The sequence below is a fragment of the Apteryx rowi genome, unplaced genomic scaffold, assembly GCF_003343035.1.
Source record: "Apteryx rowi isolate R43461 unplaced genomic scaffold, aptRow1 scaffold_64, whole genome shotgun sequence".
Taxonomy (NCBI): Eukaryota; Metazoa; Chordata; class Aves; order Apterygiformes; family Apterygidae; genus Apteryx; species Apteryx rowi.
This window is the reverse complement of record NW_020450916.1, coordinates 374,822-396,507: the sequence shown is the minus strand read 5'-3', so window position 1 is coordinate 396,507 and position 21,686 is coordinate 374,822. Positions and strand designations below refer to the sequence as shown.

General features: G+C 40.1%; 1 protein-coding gene across 1 annotated transcript in view; it reads right to left on the bottom strand.

Annotated features, from left to right (window-relative positions):
- ALK (ALK receptor tyrosine kinase) overlaps positions 1-21,686 on the bottom strand; it is a 369,344-nt gene that overhangs the window by 43,929 nt on the left and 303,729 nt on the right. The window contains exons 9-11 of the mRNA XM_026084463.1: positions 13,943-14,112; positions 2,580-2,674; positions 1,065-1,208 (exon numbers count right to left, since the gene is read on the bottom strand). Coding sequence (XP_025940248.1) covers positions 1,065-1,208; positions 2,580-2,674; positions 13,943-14,112 — 409 coding nt within the window. The remainder of the gene's footprint in view (positions 1-1,064; positions 1,209-2,579; positions 2,675-13,942; positions 14,113-21,686) is intronic.

The window sequence follows — 21,686 nt, the reverse complement described above, 5'->3', positions numbered from 1 at the left end:
AGCAGAGTAAAACATAATCTAGAATAGATTTAAAGAAGCTTTCTAAGACAGATGTATGGGAGAGATGGAGGCAGGATGAACAAATTCCTGGGCTTACTGACAAGGTAAAGGAAGCATACCTCAACTATGCCTCTGTTCTCTACCTTAAGAGGAGTGATATTTCAAACTGGCAGGTAAATAACTTTAGCCCTCAGTCAGGAGAAATAGCTGCACACAATGCTGGGGGTGGCAGCTGTAGCAAATGCGTGTGTCTCTGGTAGTCACTCTGCATTTCAGTGGTCACCCCTGCTCCTCACAGTCCCCCAGGCAGGCTCGAGGCATTGGCTAACTGAACCGAACCAGGGAGAAAAGCTGTCAAGGAGGAGGGAAGGGGGTAGACTGAAACAGAAATGCATGTGTAGAACCTGAAACAGATATTGGGAATGTGTGGGCAAGAATATCAGTCTTGGGAGAGAGAAGAGACAAGTGGCTGGAATACAGTGCTGTAAGGGGGAGGGAAGGGAGATTTTGATTCTGTTTGGGCCAAGCAACTGCAACTAAGCTGGAAAGGGGAACAGGGGCAAAGTGAGAACAAACCTCACAAGAAGCTGGGGTTTGGGAAGAGGAATAAGACTGACCAGACAAGGCTTACATTTCTAACTAACTGGAAATTACGTTTTTTAAAACAAAGTGTAATGCTGTACTTTTTCAAATAGGGAATAAAAATATTACTGAAAAGGAGGGGAAGCTGTATTATTTCAAACCAAGCCTATACTAGCTAGAGGTGGGTGTTCAGATTACCACGTTGTACTCAGTTAATCTGGACATCTTTACTTTGAGAAGAGCCTCCTTCTGGTTCTTTTCTTTCACAGGTTTGCAAACAAAATTCAAGTCGTGGGTAACAGCTAAAGGCACTTGCTTTTTTACAGCTTTGTTTTGTTTATCAGAGACTTGGGAAAAGCTCTGAACAAAGGTTTTGGTGAAAAAAAAAAGTATCATATTGCATTCAGCACATTTAACTGAAATCGTACTTGTTGGAAATCCCAGCAGTCTGAAAATGCTTTGCAGCCCAGACAATTTCCTACCTGCTGGACCAGAAATGGGGGTGGTACTGAGCTGGAGATTTTCAAAAAGCTTTTGTTCCCATCCAAACTTCTTCTGGCCACCTCTACCGGTAAGCAAATTGCTTGAGTCTGGAGTGACACCTTGAGATGACTTCTCTCCACTGACTAGAAAACAAAAAGTCACAGTTTGGTTTATCACTGCACTGAGTCAGGATGCAATCCAAAACTCAAGGTAAATAACAGCTGAAGGCTTCTCTGCTAGAACATGAACCTGCAGTCACAGGATAGGACAATGTTAAAAGGAAAGGGTAGACTGAGTTTTCATTGCTGTTATGGGAACTGTTACAAATGAAAAATAAAGTGAGGAATGAGTGATGGACTGAACAGCATATGAATGAAGACACAAAGCAGAAATACAGAACATAATCTTTAGCAACTGTTAGGAAGTTTCGCTTTTAGTCAGTAAAAATATATGCAATCTTTTAAAATTACAGCCTAATTATATGACCTCTTTAGAATACTGGAACCTGAGATACATCATACTTATGCACAGAAACCAAGAGGTATCACTGCATAAATGGAAAGACTCACAGCCTCAGCCAATGCAAATTAATATAACTCCACAAAGCAGATGAAACTTTGTGACTGCTGTTGGATGAGGAATTGGTTCAATCTGAACAGAGCTACTAGAGATGACAGTGGTTGTAGCTTCAAGCATATGAAATGGAAGTTTTACTGCTCAGCCCAAGGTAAAAGTTTCATGCATCCTAAGTAGCAATCCTCAAGCAAGTTGTTGGTCTGAGGTATAGAATGACAGATGATGTGTTTACGAATTAAGCAATTCATTATGCATGAGATGATGAAAGATGAGCCGGACACAAATGCTCAACAAAAATCTAAATAGGGTGAATCTGGCGGCTGAGGTATAGACTGGGCACATTCTAGAGCCTGGTCAATCAAAAAGTCTGGATCTGAACTCAAATTTTTCCCAAGGCTGGAAGAGAGTGGAGATCCTAGTTTCTGATTCAGACTTAAATGTGTATTAGTTCGAGCAAAAAACCCTTGTTCTAATTTAACTGGAGTATTGTGCCCAATGTTATTGCAAAGTTAGTGTCAATCACAGAATTGCCAATCTTTTCTGAGCCAGAGTCCAACTGTCATTCATTTTGAAAATTGTCACAAACAGCAAACCAGGTCATATGGAACTCCCTATAATCACAGATCGGCTCCTGGATCAGGTTGCATGGATAGGTGATACTAGTATCTCAGCCGGTAGTTCAACCTCCTGCACCGTATGTCTTACCATCCATTTACTGCCAAACTCAAAACCCATTCACTTGTCAGCTCCACTATTAAGATATACATCTAAATAGGTCTCCTTCATCTAAGCATAGTTATTTCAGAAACATACCTTTAAATTTCAAGAATCTTCTTAAGATAACACTCAATCCCTTCCCCACAGTCTAAGCCCTTGTCCAAATTTCAATTGCACAGTAAATAAAAGACAAACCACTTGCAAATTAAAGGCAAACTTACTTGTTAAATAACAGTCCAGACTAAGAGAGACATTGTCAAAAGCAATAATGGCATCAGATCCTTCTTCCCATGAAGCGATGATCTGAAACCAAAACCTGCACAGATTGGAAGAACAGGGATTAAATTCTGTTAAAGAGATGAAATTCAGAGTTATTCATAATTAAATAAGTTTTAGAAAGGTGGGAAAAAAGTTTTCCTTTGACAGATAACAATATAAATTGACAGGAAAAGTATCCTAACCCCACACGGGCAAGGGTGATCTGATGAGGGGAGCTGTACATGTATACAGGTAGATAGAAAAATGAGTATAGCACCTTGTCCCTCCAGAGGTATAGGAGCTGAACCAGGTGGGAGTACGTGTGTGTGGGTGTCAGAACAAAAGTCAAAGTCCTCCGGCTTCCGGCACAAAAAAGGTAGACACTTAAGTAATTTTATTCTCACAAGTGATTTATGCCCTGAAGTCTTAAGATAAGTAAGTAGACTGGGGCTCCTAAAGTCATTTATGAGTTTTTAAAAAGAAACTGGCAATGAAAGGCTGAAACCAATTCAGTAAGTATTTGGTGCTGATTCATCCTTGAGGAAACAAGGGATACCTAGTAGTCTTGGCAGTCAAGTAAGAGAAGAACTGACACTGGGTAGTCTATAGGAACGGCAGAACTCATTAGCTTCTTGCAGAAGTTGGGCAGGTTTGCCTTAAACCACTTCCATATTCTCAGCTGGCTTTTGCAGCAGAATTCTGCCACTCCCAGGTTACCAAAAGAAAGATCACTGTAAATTCACCCTCAGTGATATTATATGTCAATAAGTACAGCAAAAATAATTCACAATGAAATGTTTCAAATCTTAAAGTATATAGGTCATGTAATAATTCAGGGCACTCATGGGTTTAGATCGTCTCTTAGCTTAGAAAGTTCATCTGCTCCTGATGCATATCTGCCACATAAAGCCATAATCCTGTGCTTTGTGCAGGAGAACAATTTCTAAAAGCAGCTGACTATGTCTCCAAGGTCAGATACAAGTCCGAGAGATTTCATCAAGACTATAAAAATATAAAACTACCATATGATGTATAACAAGCTGCAGGAGAATACGAAATATTACTTAAACCTCACTCTCTTTTGTATCTTGATGTTTTACACCAGCACAAGTCAAACCCATTCATGGGATGCTTTAATTTGGATCACTAGGTGATGGTTCCTTCTACATCTTTTAGATATAAGCATTTAGCCAGAATGTGAAATTTTGCAGGTGTTTCAGTTTTAGAGGCAAAACTGATCACAGAACAAGATATTTTTGAGGAGCAGTCCTATTTACTTAAAAAGAATGTACAAAGTCCTGTCCTCGTTACTGCAGTAAGAGTCTAAATGCCAACAGAAACAATTTTTTCTTACAAACTCTAGTCCTTTGTGCCTAGGACTTCGTCTAAAATGCCCTCTGTCAGCTTTTTTTCTGCTATCAGTACTCTTACATTAGTCTTGAGGTCTCCTGCTGTTTTTAAAATCCACCTATTCTTCACCAACCAACCAACCCCGCAAAACAATACTCAAGTGAAGCATTTATGCTCATACATACTTTTACTTTGGGAACAACATATTCCTGTGTTTTGGATGAGGTTTGCCACTGTTTCAGTTAACTGGCTTCATCAACAAGCTTAACCAACTTCCATGTCGATCTCAAATACAGGGCAGCTTCCTCCAGCAGTGATGACAGTGAGGTTTGACTTAGTAAAATAGATGCCAAGAATATACATGCATTTGGAAGATGTCTGGAAAGAAGTGTCTTCTTGTTCTGCAAGTGGTATTCTCACTGAGCTAGAGCTTAAGGAGGCACAGTCATAAAAGCTGAGCCAAAGAGAAAACTTCAAAGAGAAGAAATTTCTGGCAGCCTCCAAAACATGTAAAGGGTTTTGAACAGAACACAAAGTCTGTTCACAGCAGAAAAGAGTTCATATATTTACTATGTCCCCCTCCTTCCTCATTCTTTACTTCCTGTAAAGCAAAACAACAGCACCTCAATACTGAAATGTCTCCCTCCTTAGTATGGAAAGAATGTGTCAGACATACAGAGATAGTAATTTAAAACGGACTTTTTATGGTCTAAAGACAGGAACAGCTGCTATGAAAGAGCAGCTGATTGACACAAGGAGCAGCAAATATGTTAAAGGATACTACCCCTAGCATCAAAGGTAACTCCAAACACCAAAATATAATTTTGTTTGCTGAGTGATCTGCCTTTATCAGCCCAAAAGGTAACAGCTCAATCCAAACACTTCTGAAGATCAAAAAAGTGTATTTTTTTCCTTTCCAGTCCACATGAAGTGCAGCTGCAGCTTGACATTGCTGAAAGCCTCACAATTCTTAGTCAGTGTACCTGAAACCCATTATGGGTACGGATGGGAGAACTAGAAGGAACATTATAAAACTTGCTTCCAACTACATCTGCTGTCCTCCCAGCCCACTGCTATTTGCTCCACAGCTGACATTCCGCAACATTTCAAATGACATTATAGGCCCTAGCACAAATATAAGCCATTCAGTCCGAGACACACTATGTAAGCCTCAAACATAGGCTATTGGACTGACAAAGTGGGCTCTGTCCCACTTTTTCCTTTAAGTTACTGTTCCAGTAGCAGAGATGACTGAACCATAACTGAAACAGGTTCTGAACCACCAGAGGTCCCAGACTGGTATGTTAAGGGAAACCAGCAGCAACACTGGTCTGTAACTACATGTTAGGCTGCCATAGCTCAGCAGAGGCTTCTCCCTCCCTGTTGTATGATGCTGAAATCTCCAGGAAGAGGTAGGGTGGAAACTGATTCAACTACTCAGCTTTCAATTGGTTTGTGTCTGAGAATCCATGCCCAGTAAACAGCAAACCTTGATGTCAAGCTGAAGGGACCACTGGAGTTGAGACTATGTGATGCATCTGATCTTTGGTCTGTCTGCTGAGGGTGCACACTAAATGCCATTTGGAGAGGCGGATATTTTGATGTGTACTTACATCCATGTGGTGTTAAACTGAGCCTGGGCAATTAAGTACAAAGACAAATAAGCAGCTCTTAGAAATGCTCTTCAGTGACAGCTTTCACCTCCACTTCTGCAGACTTCAGCTCAGGTTGCATAAAAGAAAAGACAGGTACTTTTGCAAGGACTTCCAAGGACCTTCTTCCCATATGTAGGCAACTAAATATCTCTGAAGATAGCTTTGGGCAATTTCCTGGGCAGAACCTAAGCTTCATGCCTCAGGATGTTGACCCTTCATGCACTGTTCATATCCTGTCTCTCCAGACAATGAAGGGTTATACATACAAGAATTCTCAAATGTTCAGCCCCTAAGAACAGGAAGGTATGATATAAAACAATATTTCTGTCAGGGAATGTCATCTAACACACACATATAAGAATGCAATAGGTTGCCTTTTACTCTTGTTCACAGTTCATTCAAGTTAAGAGACAGACTTGCTGATTTCAACTGCACAGATTGTAACAAGCAGCAGAATGTGCCCTTTGGTGTTCACCTGGCTTTCTCAGTGACCAGTTGCTTGATAGTCCTACCCCACATGCCAGGGACAGGAACACTGGGACCAGAACACTTGAGAGATTTCCTTAAGTTCACCAGGGATGAACAAAAATGACAGAAAAGCCCTCAACTAGAAAAATCATGTGAATGTCAAACACCGCCAGGTCCACCAGTGCTTCTCGTGTTGCCTGTTAAATAGACTTTTTTTCTATCACAATGCAGATTCAGTACAAACCTTCTCGAGACAAGCATTTCTGCAAGAAATGGTTCATCTTTTTCTCTTCTCCAATTTAACATCACTATTAATTTGGAAATATGATGTCTTTCAAATTCTATTGAAACAAGATCATCAGTTAACCAACATTTCAGTCATTAGCTTTGGTGGTTTTAGCTTAATAGGCTAATTAAGGGAAATTTAATCAAAACTAAAGATGGAAATGTCACACACCAGTGATGAAGAAAAAAACCCACAGATGATCTTGTTCCCTTGCCCCTCTTTTCTTTCTTTTTCTCCAGTCCTATGCTTACTGAAATCAATGAAATGACTTCCTTTGATGTTGGTGAAAGCTGATACTGAAACACCACAAGCACCTGCTACTGTGGTGGTTTAGCATAATGCTGCAAGTGACAATGTTTTGATATTTATACACGATTTAAAGTAGTGTATGCTGACTGAGCACCCAGTACTTGAATTAGCACCTACAGAGCACAGATACTGGTCCAGAGTGCTGTATATATCCACTGCAAACAGTGATGCTTTGGTGGATGGCCATGAAAGACTATTCATGTCAGCAATTATTTAGTTCTGGCAATTCTGTCATGACTTTGTTGCTTATTAAATCCCAGCAACATCCTCATGTGGAATCCAAATCCTGGTCAGATAATTTTGTGTTTGTAAGATAGGTCTCTTCATAGGAATGAAAATATGGCCGCTATGAAAGGTTTGAATGGTTTGGATATTAGAAAAATGGTTATTTGAGGATTAGTGGAAATTACTCCTTGGCTCTCTCTCCTTTTGTTCTATTTGACTCCAGGAGCACAGCTAGAAAAAGGTTTCTTAAATGTTTGACTATTAGGGAATACCATCTACATCCAGCAGAGCTGCGTGTTGTTTGAGCTGCAAATGCATCTGATACAAAGGTCTCTTTTAATCTGTTTGAGGCAGATGGGAAACACTGTACAGGGTGGACAAAGAAATGAATTCAACTCCCTTCCTGCCTAGGAACATCAGCTCAGCTGTCTGTAGGATAGAGTTTTATATAAATTCAAAAACTACTCAAGGGTGACTACTGGTGACAGTTCAAATACCTCAGAATCACAGATAAGAAATGCCACCAAAGTCCATAACAAATAAGTCTTCTTTGGTTTGTTTCTATGGCCCAACCCATGAATCCAGATGAACAGTTCCTTGAAAGGCAGAACCAAGCATATTCCAATCCAGTTAAATCTGTGATAGAAACCAGTCAACATCAAAGCTTCTGGCCTATAGTCTTCCCCCTTGCTCAGGATCTTTGAATCCTGGGTTTTATTTCAGGGTGATCAGTATTTGAGCTTAATCCCATCACCTTGGGTTTTCTGTTGGCTGGGTTTCCTTCCCCCCCTCTCCCTTTTTTTTTGATCCTAACAGAAGACTGTTTCTCTCAAAAACACCTGGGGCTTATTTACAAAGCAAAATACAGTGTCAGAAATATGAAAACACATCTATAGTTATGTTACTATAGCCTCCATGAGGACAAACTGTTTTGCTCAGGTCACCTATCCCTAGTTCTTAATTGCATATAAATGTTAGGTTTTGGATGTATTACATCCTCTCCTATTGAGAGAAGCAAAAAACCTTTCCTGAAATTGAAGACCTCAAAAAGCTTATTTTGTATGAATTCTCTGCAGCTCCCTTCCTTCAGTAACAACTCTGAACTCCACCATGTCACTGGCTCATACAGACAGTTCTGGTATCCATCAGCCAGATCCAGGTCTTTATGCTATTATTCTAGAAAGGTTCATAATCATTTTTTTTTTTATCATAAAGATAAGGATGATTAGCCAAGACAGAATGTTAATCTCCTCTGTACTCAATCCCCCATGCAGTGAAATGAGCAAAGCCTGTCTGTATGTACCGATACCTTTTCATAACTCGTGATGTTTTGCCTCTGATGGAACTGATTTCTCTCTCTACCTAGCTAAAATAATTATTGCTGAACCTGCTTGAGGCTGGGGTACTTATGGAACAGAAAAGTTTCAGGTCACTAACCCTTATTACATTCAGGGTCCCATTAACTCCTCTGATACAAATGATGTATTGTTAGCTCACTTCACAGAGGAAACTTGCTATTTGGGATAAAAGACATACTTAGCTGGAGTGGGATGATCTGGAGAAACATAAGCATGTTAACAAAACGCGGTTGCAGTGACAGAATTGCCATGCAGGAAGTTACCTATTAGCCGGTAATAAAAGTTGAGATTCAAAGGTATTATTAAAAGAAAGCATGCAGAATAGGTACACCCATAAAATCCGTCGCAGACACTCTGAACACACTATCACCAAAACACTTTTTCAGATGAACAGAACAGTCATCACCAGAACAATTGTATTTCATAAGGAGGACAGTAGCAGAAATAATAAATGCTATAAAACAGAATAGCAGTGATACAGACATTAAAGACTCGCACTGTTTTTAACAATAGTAATGTGGGACCACTTCTAAGCAACAGAGGCTAGACTTGTATGGGCATCAGAAGAAAGCATCAAGAGAGTTGGGTGTAGGACAGATTTTACGAATGAATATCTACATGGCAATGTGTAGGGAGAAATATTTCCAGCTTGTTTGGACGATCCTTGATTCTTTATAGCAGAATGGGAAGAAAGTTCAGGAACAACATGAGACAAATATATCTCTGGGCACAAAACATTGCCAAAAATGTTGCCCTTCTTCCTTAGTGGGAAAACCAGTGCCCAGAAACTTTTCAGAAATACAGTCTGAAAGGAGTGAGAGGGAGAGACAGAGCAATGCACGCTGTGCAAAAAGAAATTATTAGATAGGAAGAATGTTTAGCTACAACTGCTAGAAACAAAGCAGAGTAGTATGACTGTGACAACTTTTTTTTACTCTTCATTCCATGCTTAGATTTAGTAGCAATAAGTCCAAGATTTCCCATCTGTGTTCTGATTGCCATTAAGATAAGGGAAGCTGAACGAGACAGATGAAACAGAGTCTGATTCCTCAGAATTGAAAGGGAATCTCATTTTAATACACAGATGAAACACTGACGAGCACCAGGGTAGTTCAGATAAATCCAGCGAGCCAGCAACACTGGAACTGGTAACAAATGCAATTTAAAGAAAGGAAGTACAATCATTTGGACATTACTTTTGATTTGCTGCAGTATAGTACCTCCTTCTAGGGTAACCTAAGTTTGTTGCCTTTTTTGCTTTCTCACTCAAGGAAGGTCACATCCCTCAGTAGCCTTCCAGGTAAGTCAAATTTTTCTCTTCCAGCAAAATAAAATTCCTCAGTCTGTGTCTAGGGAAAGGTCATCAACATGAAAGAATCTTGAAACTCTCTGGGCACTATGGGACCAAAACAAAATTATTTTTTACTTTCTGAACATGTTGTCCAGTTACAAGGACATAGAGCCAGCCTTTCTACCAGTGACAAAGCAAATGGTACTGTTGCTTAGGACTAAACATTTTGTTTCTGGGGACCTCAAATGAATTCCTTCCCCATTCCTCCTTCCCCTATCAGGCCACTACCACTTAACCCTGACTACGAATTTGGACCTTGTAACTCAAAAAAATGAATCTAAGGAAGGAAGGAAGGAAGCCGACCAAACCTTTCAAACCAGCAGATACAGATACGTTCCCTTTATAGGTCTATCATGTTGAACACAAGATTGGACTGAGTTTGGATAGGCTGCTATTAATACGTGCTATTTTTACCAGGTTCCTCTCACAGGAGTCGCACTGAAATCTTTAAAGAAAAGGACAGGTTTAGTTGGCAACATATGTCTGAAGAGACCAGAGCTGGGCCACTGAATCCAGTTCCACCAAAGTGCAGGCAATAAGGTGGTATATGGACACACAGAATACTCAGTCTACACGTCACGCCACACTACTGGCCTCAACTTCCCCAAGGGAGCAGAAATCAAGAGAGTTATAATCTGTTTATTACTGCAATCAAAGTACTAGTATTCAAGCCAGACTTCAGCCTATTAAAGATAATCTTTTTCCACCTTATAAACCTTTAATGCTGCCTAGCAAAACTAGGTGGGTTGGTGATAATAAGCATCAACCCAGACTAAGCTCCAGATAATCACCTCTTTACACATGCTTTTATTTTGTCTACATTTTATTCTATCTACACGATACTTTTTTGAAGCATATCTCACCACACTGTTAAGATAACAGAATGTCTAATTATTAGCTATGCGAATCAGTCATCTTCAATTACACCAGCCTTATGTTTGCTTTACTGTCACGTTCCTTGACTATATCATTTTTGAAAATTAAAGTCACATTTACTTACTAACTAAAAACAATTGGAAGAAAGTCAACCCAAAACTTCCAACTACTACAAAGCTATCAAGACTTTATTTTCTAACCAACAGAAAAGGTCACAGTGTATTACCTTGCTTGGCTTCTAGATACCAATATACCAACAACTCAATACACTTATGTCAAACAGGTGCCTCAGATATAAAACTTCCCTCCCTGAGTTCCTGTAAAGTTAAAAAAGAACTATTCTCAACAGATTCATTACTTACCATTGGAAAACAAACAGTATTTTCCGTTAAATAAAACAAATTTTTAATAATGCAGTTCTCTGCACTATTCCAATCCAAATATTTTAGCATTACATTAATGTGTAAATTCCAGTAAGTAAATATGACCAATTCTCTAACATCTGTATGCAGATTATCTGATTTGCAGGTAAACTGTCCTTCAGGGAGGGGGAGCTGGCTCCACAGGGGCCAAATGAAGTACAGCAAGGATTATTAGTTCATGCTGAGTGTATTTAACCAGCAAGTTTACATACAGAACCTCTGGAGACTTTGTCTTTTGCTTCAGGTAGGCATAATCTGTTCAGCCAACAGCTCAAGGAGCTCTTGCTCACAATCAACTTCTTTTAATTATAGATGCTTTGAGGACATGTCCTGTACTGGGCCCTTTGCCCCTCTTTCCCTATGCACAGAAGATATTGAGCATTTGGAATTGCATTTAAGTTCTGTTAATCCACACACCACATGAGCCAATTCTCAGACTACTTTGCCAACTCCTTCCAGAACAAGGAAGGACAGCTAACTTTGGAAAGATGTAAAAAGTCAGGACTTCAGCATCTTAAAGTTCACACAGAAAAGGTAAGACCTTGCCAGGGGTGAAATTTCAACTGGATGTTTTCCTAAGGAAAAAATAGGAGGAAAGAAGACAGTCCCTCTCCCCATTTTACTCACAGAAATTAAGCATGTGTCCAGGAGTGCAGAGGCTAAGGCTGTGCTAGAAATCTAACATCCCCGAGTTTCAATTTAGCTTCTTTGTCATACTCCTCCCCTCTTTCTGTTCCTGCCAAATCACCTAAAATGTTCTAGTTGTGATTTTCTGCCAAAATATAATCCCCATCCCCAATCCCTCCAACACCTTGAAGGATATCAAGCACTTAAGAAATATCTGTTTCTAAAGATAGAGGTGATCTAATTTCTTGAAAATCTTCCTAATGATTCTTTGTAGTGTTATAAGCCAAGCAAGGATATTGTGGTGGCTAAGCAGCTTTTGAACAAGCATGCTTTCGAGCAGTTTTAGGGCACATTATCTAATTATTAATGACACTTTCTATTCAGCTTCCTGATCACAATGAAATGCACTTTAATTTTTGTGGAACTGGTACATTGGTGTTCTTTATTCAAGAGCTGTACTTCTGCGGGGTGATTTGAAGTTTCAGCTCCTCCTGCAGGAACTTCTGCAATACCATGCTTCTGGTATCTAATGCAGACCGTCTCAGCTACTGACACAGGAACCAATTAGAAAAAGACAGACACAGCAAGCTTTCAACAGCACCAGCACTGCATTCACATAGATTAAATATTTCTTATAGTTCAATAAAACTCTCTTGTCATTTATCTCCAAAGTTTATATTTTGCAGTCTCTCCAGCACCATTTCGGTGCATCAGTTCTGTAGAGTTCTACATCAGTCCAGATTTCCTAAGAAGTAGTCTCAAATGCTGAGAAAGATGCAGTATTTCCAAGTCTCACAGCAATTTTTTTCCTTCCCAGGAAGGAGTGGCTTCAACTAAATCAGTTTTAAACAAATTTTCATTAAAGCAGTGCAATGTTGGTGAATAAATAAGGATAACAACTTTTCAAGAGTCACCAAAACTTTAAAGTTCCTCGAAAGCTTTTGATCTTCTTTGCTTAAATATTAATCTCCAACCAGCAAATCCCCTTTTCTCAGTGAACACAACTGTCTTTCTGTCTAAGCAAGGGGTAAGTTAGGATGTTAGCCCCTGATAAGTAAAACTCAGCACTCTATGCCAATTGGATCTGCGATTCCACATGAACTAGCCTGGTTCCTAAGATCAAAGTATCCTCTGTCCAACTTTGCAACCAGAGAGAATTTAAAGGAAAGGAAAAGTATAAGAGTACAGAATAATTCAGGTACAAAACATTCCCACGGCAACATTAGAAAATAAATCACATAAATAATAATGGAGAAATACAGCATTCTTTGCAGGAAAACACAGCTGAAGGGAATGAAGCAACCAGGTATTTTTACAAATGGCATTTCAGCAGTGACTGCACAATAAGGCTAATGTTGGTATTTTTTAAATCTTTGACGCACACATATTAATTATAGATTCAGGACTGAAGCGTTGGCAGTGTCCTTGTTGTATTTGCAGCCTACGTGCATCCCCAAGAGCCAGCAAGATAAAAGACACATTCATACAATGTTTGCTCAAACTTCTCAGGAGGCAAACTATCCCTTAATGAAATCCATTATTTCTAGGGCACAGAGTTCCAAAAAGATGAAGGACACTCATACTCTTGACACAGACAGTAGATGAATCTTATATCCTAAAGGCCAGGGTAGCAGAAGGTGAAGTATGTTTGCGTCTTCTCTATAAACAGCACAAGCCAGAGTATACACACAAAAAGTAAACCATCAACAACAGAGCATTCCTTTAAAGCTGACTTATAAGAGACAGCTAAAACAACACTCTGTAAATAAGCATATGCTACCAGATTAAGCATATACTACCAGATAAACCTTTTATGCTTATAGTCAGACTACAGCTGCAAGTGAGACAGCTCTTTATTAAGCAGAGCTCCCTGCTACAGCTAATACAAAGGTGTTAGGTGTGTCCATGTTTGATTTTGCAGCAGCAGGGTCTTCTCCCATCTCTTTCATTGTTAGATCTGGCCACATTGAACACTGGGGACTTTGATATCCAGAACAAAAAAATGATTATGGAGCTCACACTGAACTCCAGCAAATCACACATAAGGATCTAAACACGCTACATGAAATAGCATGCGAGGAGAAGGATTATTTCCAGTCAATGAAATGGAGACATTGAATTTTAAATGTCTTACTGTGAACTGCCCAGTGACCCAGTTTATGAACCAAGAACAACAGTCAGGAGTCCTAAATTTGGGTGCTTCTCTCTAACTACTCAGTTATTCATATTCCCTGCCTTTAACAGAAGATTTCTCCTGGGGGCAAAGTACGTTCTTTCTCTGAGAGAAGTATTTCCAGCAGCAATGTCAACCATTCTCACTGCCAAGTAGCTAGTGATGAAGTGATTGATCACTGGGAAGGAAACAAAGGACAAAGAGAATGATGAGGAGAGATTCGTACCTATCCAATACATCTGGGAGAGATAAGACCATCCACTGCCATATTCCCAAACCTTCCCTGTTAGCTGAATGCCAGAACGTCCTGCTCTGTTCCTTCCCCGTCTTGTTCTCGACGAGCACCAAGGATATATTTCCCAGCAAGACACCACGGATGAGCCATGACAATCGTAGCTAGAAAGAACAGAACATATGAGATTAACCACGACATATATTATTCAAAAGTTAACAAAATTTCCAACTCTTCTTTCATTTCCTTGTATCCCAGGCACCAAAAACTCAGTTGTCCCTTTCTTGTGCCCATGTCATCATTTCAGAAAACTCGAATTTCATCATGGATTTGGAAGCCTGCAATACTTAGTATACACTATTTAATAATGGAACTGTGGCTTTTTTTTGGTGAAAGTTGAGTTCAGAATGACTCAGTTTTAGCTTTCATGTCCATAATTTTAAAAGAATAACCTAATGCTTCTATGATCCACAGTACAAAGATCACTCTTGCCTTAGATGCTGTCCAAGAGATTCAAGTTAAGACTAACAACATTTTCAGTAATTAACTCTCTTATATTTAGGCAGCAGCAGAAACAAGGGGAGAATAGTTGCAATAAGTAGATAGCACTAGCAATCACATCCTCATCCCCCAGATATCCTTTTTGAAAAATTGACAGGTAAGACCTTGAAGGTTTCAACAAACTATGCAGGAGCTTTCACAGACTTCTGTCTCTTCTGAAAACCAGCCAGACAGTAAGAGGCAACATCTACACGGTCAAAAGTGAGAAAAGAGTGAGCCTTCGATAGCTATTAATGTAACACTAGAGTAAAAGCTGAAGCAATTGAGGAATTGGAATGGATGCCTTTGTACACGTCAGCTGTTTGAAGGAAAGAAGTAGCTGGCATTAGATGTGGGAGATCAGCTCATTGGCAAAGCGCAATATGCAGACTCTAACGAACTGGCTCTGAGTGAATCGACTGGCACAGTGTCCAAATGGGCATTTTTGGCTATGATTTCCATGGTTTCTAAGCTTCACAGGAGGCCAGTCCAGGTCTTTTCACACCTGCTGAAGTGAACCAGAGCAGCTGATGAGCTGGATGCCATAGTAAAGACTTCCAAATGGGGCTGGCATTCATTCTACAGAATAGAGCATCAATGATGGCAGATGGTACTACATACACCATGAGTCCTGTAAGCAGTGCAGTGGCACATTTTGAAAGATCTGAATCTGGGCTGTTGGTGGCATACCCCTAACATTACATATCGAACGTCCCCCTCTGTGTTAGACCGGCAGCAAAATATTCAGAAGCTAGGAGCATCATTGAGAAATTAATTAACCATTGCAGGTAGACACTGGCTCAATGCTGGCTTGGTTTGTGGCTTTAGAACCCACCATTGCGGTTGATTAGCTGCTCGTACGCAAACCCACTGACACAGTGAATGAAAAGCTCTAAGAAAATTTTGGAAAATTAGAGGGAGAGAGAGTCCATTGTTAAGATACAGCATATTAAGGCAAAACTTAGGTCAGATGGCTGCATGCACTGTACTGCAAACACCATCTGGTAAGATGCCTTCTGAGAATCCCCTTAACCTCTGAGTTTATGAAATATCTGAACTGACAAACAGGAGATTCTATTCATCTAAGAAATAACATAAAACTAATCCTTATCAATATCAACAGGGCTTGGCAGATTTAACAGAGAGGTGAAGAAAAACACTGAGGGTAGATTTTCCAGCCCAAGCTGCATAATTTCAAGACCACCTGAGAACTGAGCAAGACTTGTGTATTACTTATGCACTGAAGAAATAAAATATCAAGGACCTTTTGGGTGAAGTTTGGGTGAGTCTACTGTAATGGCTAGAAATATTCCAGTATGAACTAATGCTCAGAGGTCTGACTAAGGACCTAGGACACACACTCACAGCAGCAGGTCTCTAAATAAAAATTCCTCAGTGGCACTCTGGAGAGCTGATGTTTCTTTTTCCTTCCTTTCTGACTGGTAATGCCTCTGACTATCGGCACTACAGTCCTACCTGGCAAAAAAAGCAAGTTGTCTGTCTTTAGCACAAGTAACCAAAGAATGGGGGAAGAGGTGAACATGCTTCAAACACAGTAAAGTACTTAAAGTATTTTTAAGAACACAAAGAAAAGCCCACAGGCATCTTGCCCATCTTGGAATTGCAGTAGTTGGATCCCAGTAATGGCTATCCTTGCAGTCTACATCCCAATTCTGCACCACAGACTGACATCTTGTGAGACAGCAGCATTACTTAGTCCTCACATCCCCATTAATGCCCCTCATCTATAATACTTAGTGAAGGAATTGCTCAAGTTTTCCTAACCGTGAACAATGGATTCTTGTAATGCAGAGATTTATCTTCTGAATAATAACTCTTGTCATGCCTCTTCTTCTCTGGACAGGAAACAATAAAAGTTGCCTTCAGATGCGAATGCACTTACTGAGTACCTGGAAGTCAGGCATTAAAGCAGCTTGGAAAAGAACTCATCATGCTGAGGGTTCATGAAATAGAAATTTAAGCTATAAGTTGCAATACATTTTACACAGAATTAGGCAACAGCTGTAGACAACTTCACCAAGTCCCAGTAAGTTTTGTACATAGATATGAAGCACGTTCAAGCCACAATGTTTATCACATTAGCAACATTGTTTTTCTTACTAGAAATGAGAGACATTTGTAACAAGAGGACAGGCATAAACATCGCAGCACAGACATCTCTCTGGATCACCCAACAATTTAGATTCGGACTCTTATGAATAGGAAAGATGATCAAAAGAACCTGTTCCTGTCTTCTGGTCAGATTAACAACAGTGCAAGATCAGTCTCTCTTGTAGTCTGCTGGCACTTCTACTTTTTGTTAAGACTTGGGTGTACAAGCAAAACCTTAAGTAAATGATAACATGATAATTCAACAGATTTGACCAGGTAGCTTTAAAGTATTTAGGCAAGCAAGAAAAGTTCTTATTTTATATGAACAGGTTGTCATGCTATTCATTCCCATATTATTTCTTATCCATGTTTACTTTTATAAAAAGTAAAGAACCCAATAAAAGCACCCTCATTTTGGGAAAAAAAAACAAAAGCAAACATAAAACCACAGACAACAACAAAAGAGAGAGAGAAAGAGAGAATGAGTCTGTTGCCAGAGTACCATGGAGTGAGCAGGCCTTTGAGAAATTTCAAATATTGTACATCATCCAGTGACACAGAATCCAAGTGCCAAAGGAATCAACAAAAGAATAAGAACAGAAACAATTAGCTGTACAGGTATTTAAAAACAACACTTGAAAAAAAGGATGCTAACAGCATTCTGCAAAATAAAGCACATGAAAGGCAGTGCTAGAGGCATATCTATGTTGCATTTTTCATGCTCATAAATGTTCTGAGTCAATATTATTACCATGTACCCTTCCAAGTTATTTAAAGCTCAGGGAACAGAGGAGAAAAAGAGAAATGCTCTGCAGGTGTCAGCATGGGGTTCAGAATGCACTGATAAATTCAAGGAATGATTTATATTATTGATTTACATGCTTTAAAAAAAGCAACACTTTCAGAATTTAGTAATAGAAAAGAGAATTGGATTAATCACCAGAGAGGATGAAACCATCTATATACCCATAAACCCAAATGAGAGGACAAGCTTCAACTATGCTGTCTTATATCAACATATTACATTTATTTTTGACAGAAACTGTGTTTACATTCAGAAAGTAATTTCAGGCATAAAAAAGTCTGGCTCAGTTTGGCACTTACATCGTATAATGGTTGCTTTCAAGAAATCGCTAGCTGAAATGTCAAAATAGCATCAGAAGGAGATTTTCATTATATTAAAACATGGCCAAGAGCACAAAGCTCTTGTAGTATCATAGGAATCTGTTTTCATCGTTTTTCAGCACAACTATATACTTTAGGGATCCAATGAAAAACTGAAATAAACTGGTTCCAAATTACAATGTAGTCCCACTTGCAAAGAGTCAACTTCTGTGGAGATGCATACAATAACATTTAGGGCTAACTTTAAGTTCATCACTACCCAGACCACACCATCTCTCTTGTTATTCTCTCTCTGTATTATAGCCTGCACCAGAACTGTTCACGTGGTTTTTATTTCTCAGATATGACATCAAGATCTATCACAGATTCTCTTGTGCTGAGCAAAGCACAGCTTTTCTGAAAATCAGTCTTTGGATTGTTCATGTTGCTGCAGCAACTTTCAAACCGGAAGTAACAGTCATGATCCACCAAAAAACAAGATCTCACAGGATGGATATAACTATTGATGCCCAGCCAGGTACACATTGTATCAAGGCCTTACAGAATGAAGTAGTCCTGGACCTGGTCTTACATCTTTTTATGACAGAAGCCCAAACACTTTGGGAAGACATTCAACCTGCCTCTTTATGATTTACAGGCAGCAGAGCATTCTCCAAGGCCTGAAGCTTCATACAGCAGCGAGCATTTTCGAAAGATGGAACAAAAGGCAGGTAAACATATGTGACTTTGTGCTTGTCCAGCAACAATTCTGGGACTAAGGGAGATGGGATTGCCTCATTGTCCAGATGTGGAATGGTCAGAATTGAGTCCAGAATTTCCATGTGAAGGGAAAGCTCTTCCTAGATGTCTGCATAACTGTTGTGCCAGCTCTCTGGCATCTTAGCAGAAGTACCAAGAAATAGGTAGCCATTAGAGTCTGGACACTGCATACACCAGACGGCTATCAACTGTAGCAAACCAATTAAGTTTTGCCATAGGTCGTGTCTGAGATGACACTTCCCTTGGACTTTAATTGCAGTGTGGTTTCCCAGATTCCTACACTGAAGTACTGTTACTGATGGCATACATACGGATTTCTTCCGTAAAATGAGGAAATGTCTAACCCCATGATCCTCTTTGCACCACTAGCCCTGTGCAGGCCATCTGACTTCACTCAGATGGAAGGGGAATAATTACAGTGTGACGGGAAGGGGAGAATAATGCTGTTCTTTATCGACCAAGCTTTATAAATTCTGCCTTTAAATCAGGCCACTGTTTGGATTAATTCTTTGAACTTTTCTGTGCTTTCCTGTGTTAAATTCCATGTGCTTTTACCTCCAATGAACTTTTATATGTGCATTAAAAGATTTTCAGGCTTGATTACTATGACTTAGTTTAGTTCTGAAGCATTTCCTGGGCTTTTGTTGCATCTCCCCTTGCTGGCTACTTCAGCCTAATGGAGCATCTCTTCAAGGACTTTGTGTGCTGCTTCTAGCATTCCGGCACTCCAGCAATATTTCATAGAAGTGCTGCAGTTTCCTCTTCCTTACAAATTGGGCATTAAGCACACAGCTAATGGGTCAACAGGTAAAAGACTCTACTGAATGTGCAACATGAAACAGAAGCAAAGACTGTCTGGACTGCAAACAAAAGAGAGTCTTTAAAGCCAGGATACTCTAGCCAAGTTTTAATAAAACAACAAAAAGAAAGAGAAAAACTAACTGAACCAAGAACAAAGGGCAGTACTACAAACTAACAGCTCTGACCTTCCAAAAATATTGCAGAACAAAGAAAATGAAAATATAAAGCTGCTCAAAATAAACAGGAGCAAAGTGCAATATAAAGCTATATACAAAGTGCAGGGCATATTAGGGCCAAATCCAAACATGTGTGGGAAAGTACAGGCCATATGTATTAGTATATCTCCCGCATGCATTTTTACCCTGTTCCCTTCTGATGTATGTGGTACAGTACAGAGTAGGTCAGACTAATCATTCTCTTTATGAGCAAATAAGGAGCTTCCGACAGTGCACAGGAAATGCTAGTGGAGCACAGCCTGCAAGTGGCCCAGCACCTTCCTGATGATGGAGTGCAAGCTGGGGAGGGCACATCATGGTACAGCACAAAGATGCAGGATCATGCCTGTCCTGCACTTAACAGCAATATATACGCCAAAGATAATCCAGGCTCTGGGGTCTCTACATGCTTGCATCTGCACTGTTGCAAACTGCCATCCAGAACCTCAGCAGGGAAGGCATTGAGACTGGGCCACTAGTGTCTCCATGGTGTTAACAGTCACTTTCTCTGACTGTTCAGAGGCAGTATTTTCCTATGTAACCTGTCTGACTATTACAGTGGGAGAATAAAGAGCAGGGCTGAGGGAGAAAAATGAGCTTGGAGCGTTAGCAAACTCCTTGTGGCTGGCACCCACTGTGGACTGCTTGTTTCCTTTGCAGCACTGTGTCCTGGTTCCATGTGCATTTTGGCCAGAAAACAGAAACACCACCTGGTAAACAAGGATGCCTCTGTGAAACAGCACTGCAGCAGTGCATGCTTCTCATTCTGAGGTTGAAGTAATTGCTCCGTCTACACTTCAAGAAGCAGGATGTGAGCATTTGCTATGGTGGGTGTAATGGTCTAACATGATCAGATAAAAAAGGAGCAAATCAAGGGATTAGGGAAAAAACAGTAGCTTCAATAAATGCTGGGCCCAGCAGGGCTCCCAGAGCTTCTATGTAGCAGGTAGAGAAAAGAAGGAAGTCGAGATCAGCAAACTGCGGATGGTTGCTCACCTCCTTGTTGCTCTCAGGATTTATAGCATGTGACCAGATTTTGACACAGTCAGATATGCAGTACACATAAGCTCCACTCACCCAAAGGAGGTGAGTGAGCTGTGTAGCCAGGGGCGGCACACTCAGTCTCATCCCTAGGAGTTCTGCTGAGCTTCCTTTCTCTGGGCATGCCGATACTGGGGTACACACAGGATGCAAGGGGGAGAAGGGATATTGAATGATAGGCCTCAGGACAGTCTCCAAGCTAAACCTAATCATCAATACATTGGTGCAGGATATGAATCTGAAACCAATCTACCTGGGGTACTGAAACGAGCTGTCAGAACTAACCCCTACAGAAGTGAATGTGCAAACAGAGCAAGCAGACATCTAAAGGAATGTGTGAGCTGGATCAAATACAGGAGGGCAAGTTTATGGTTTGCTCAAACTGTGGAAGAATAAATGGGTCTAAACATCATGCACTTTCTGAGATCCTTTGGCTTCATGAATCATGAGCAAGTTTTGTCAGTGGGATTTCAGGTGCCCAAGAATCCATCCTGGTTATGACATATCAGGTGGAGCTGTCAGCAGTGACAGGTAAAAGAAAACTCATCTTTTAGTGCCTGAACTTCAGCCAGTTTGATCAGGAAGTGATTGAGGGTAAATAAATACAGGACAGCACTGTGTTATTTTCACAACCATTTTTCTAACTATAATTCCACTATGAGGAAGTTTGTTGGTACCTACTGGAAGAAAAAGCGTGTGTGTGGGGAAATCTCCTTTCTCCTCTTGTGTTGTTCTGAAAAGTGGAATTAAATTATTCTGCTCACAAACAGATTGTTCCAGTAAAATAGAATTTGAAGCCACCAGGGGCTCATTGAGAAGAGAAGCTTTTACACTATATGAAAAGGCAAGAGAAAAAAACCCTTGCCAAACTCCTTCACTCTTTATTATGGACAGCTGCAATGCTGGATGAGTCTGGATGCCTTTTAAGTGCCAAGGGGAGTGACAGAGGTGGGACGGCATGTGAGGAGATGAAATACATGGCAGCTTCTCCCCTGACAGCAAGTTTAATTATGTGCACTGTTGTACACACAAGAAAAAAAATATATACACATACTGAAAAATCATTCACCCTGCTTCCTGTGTTAGGTGGATTATGAAAAACACTCACTCTTGCTGGTCCATGGCAGAACAAGGTCTTAAAATAT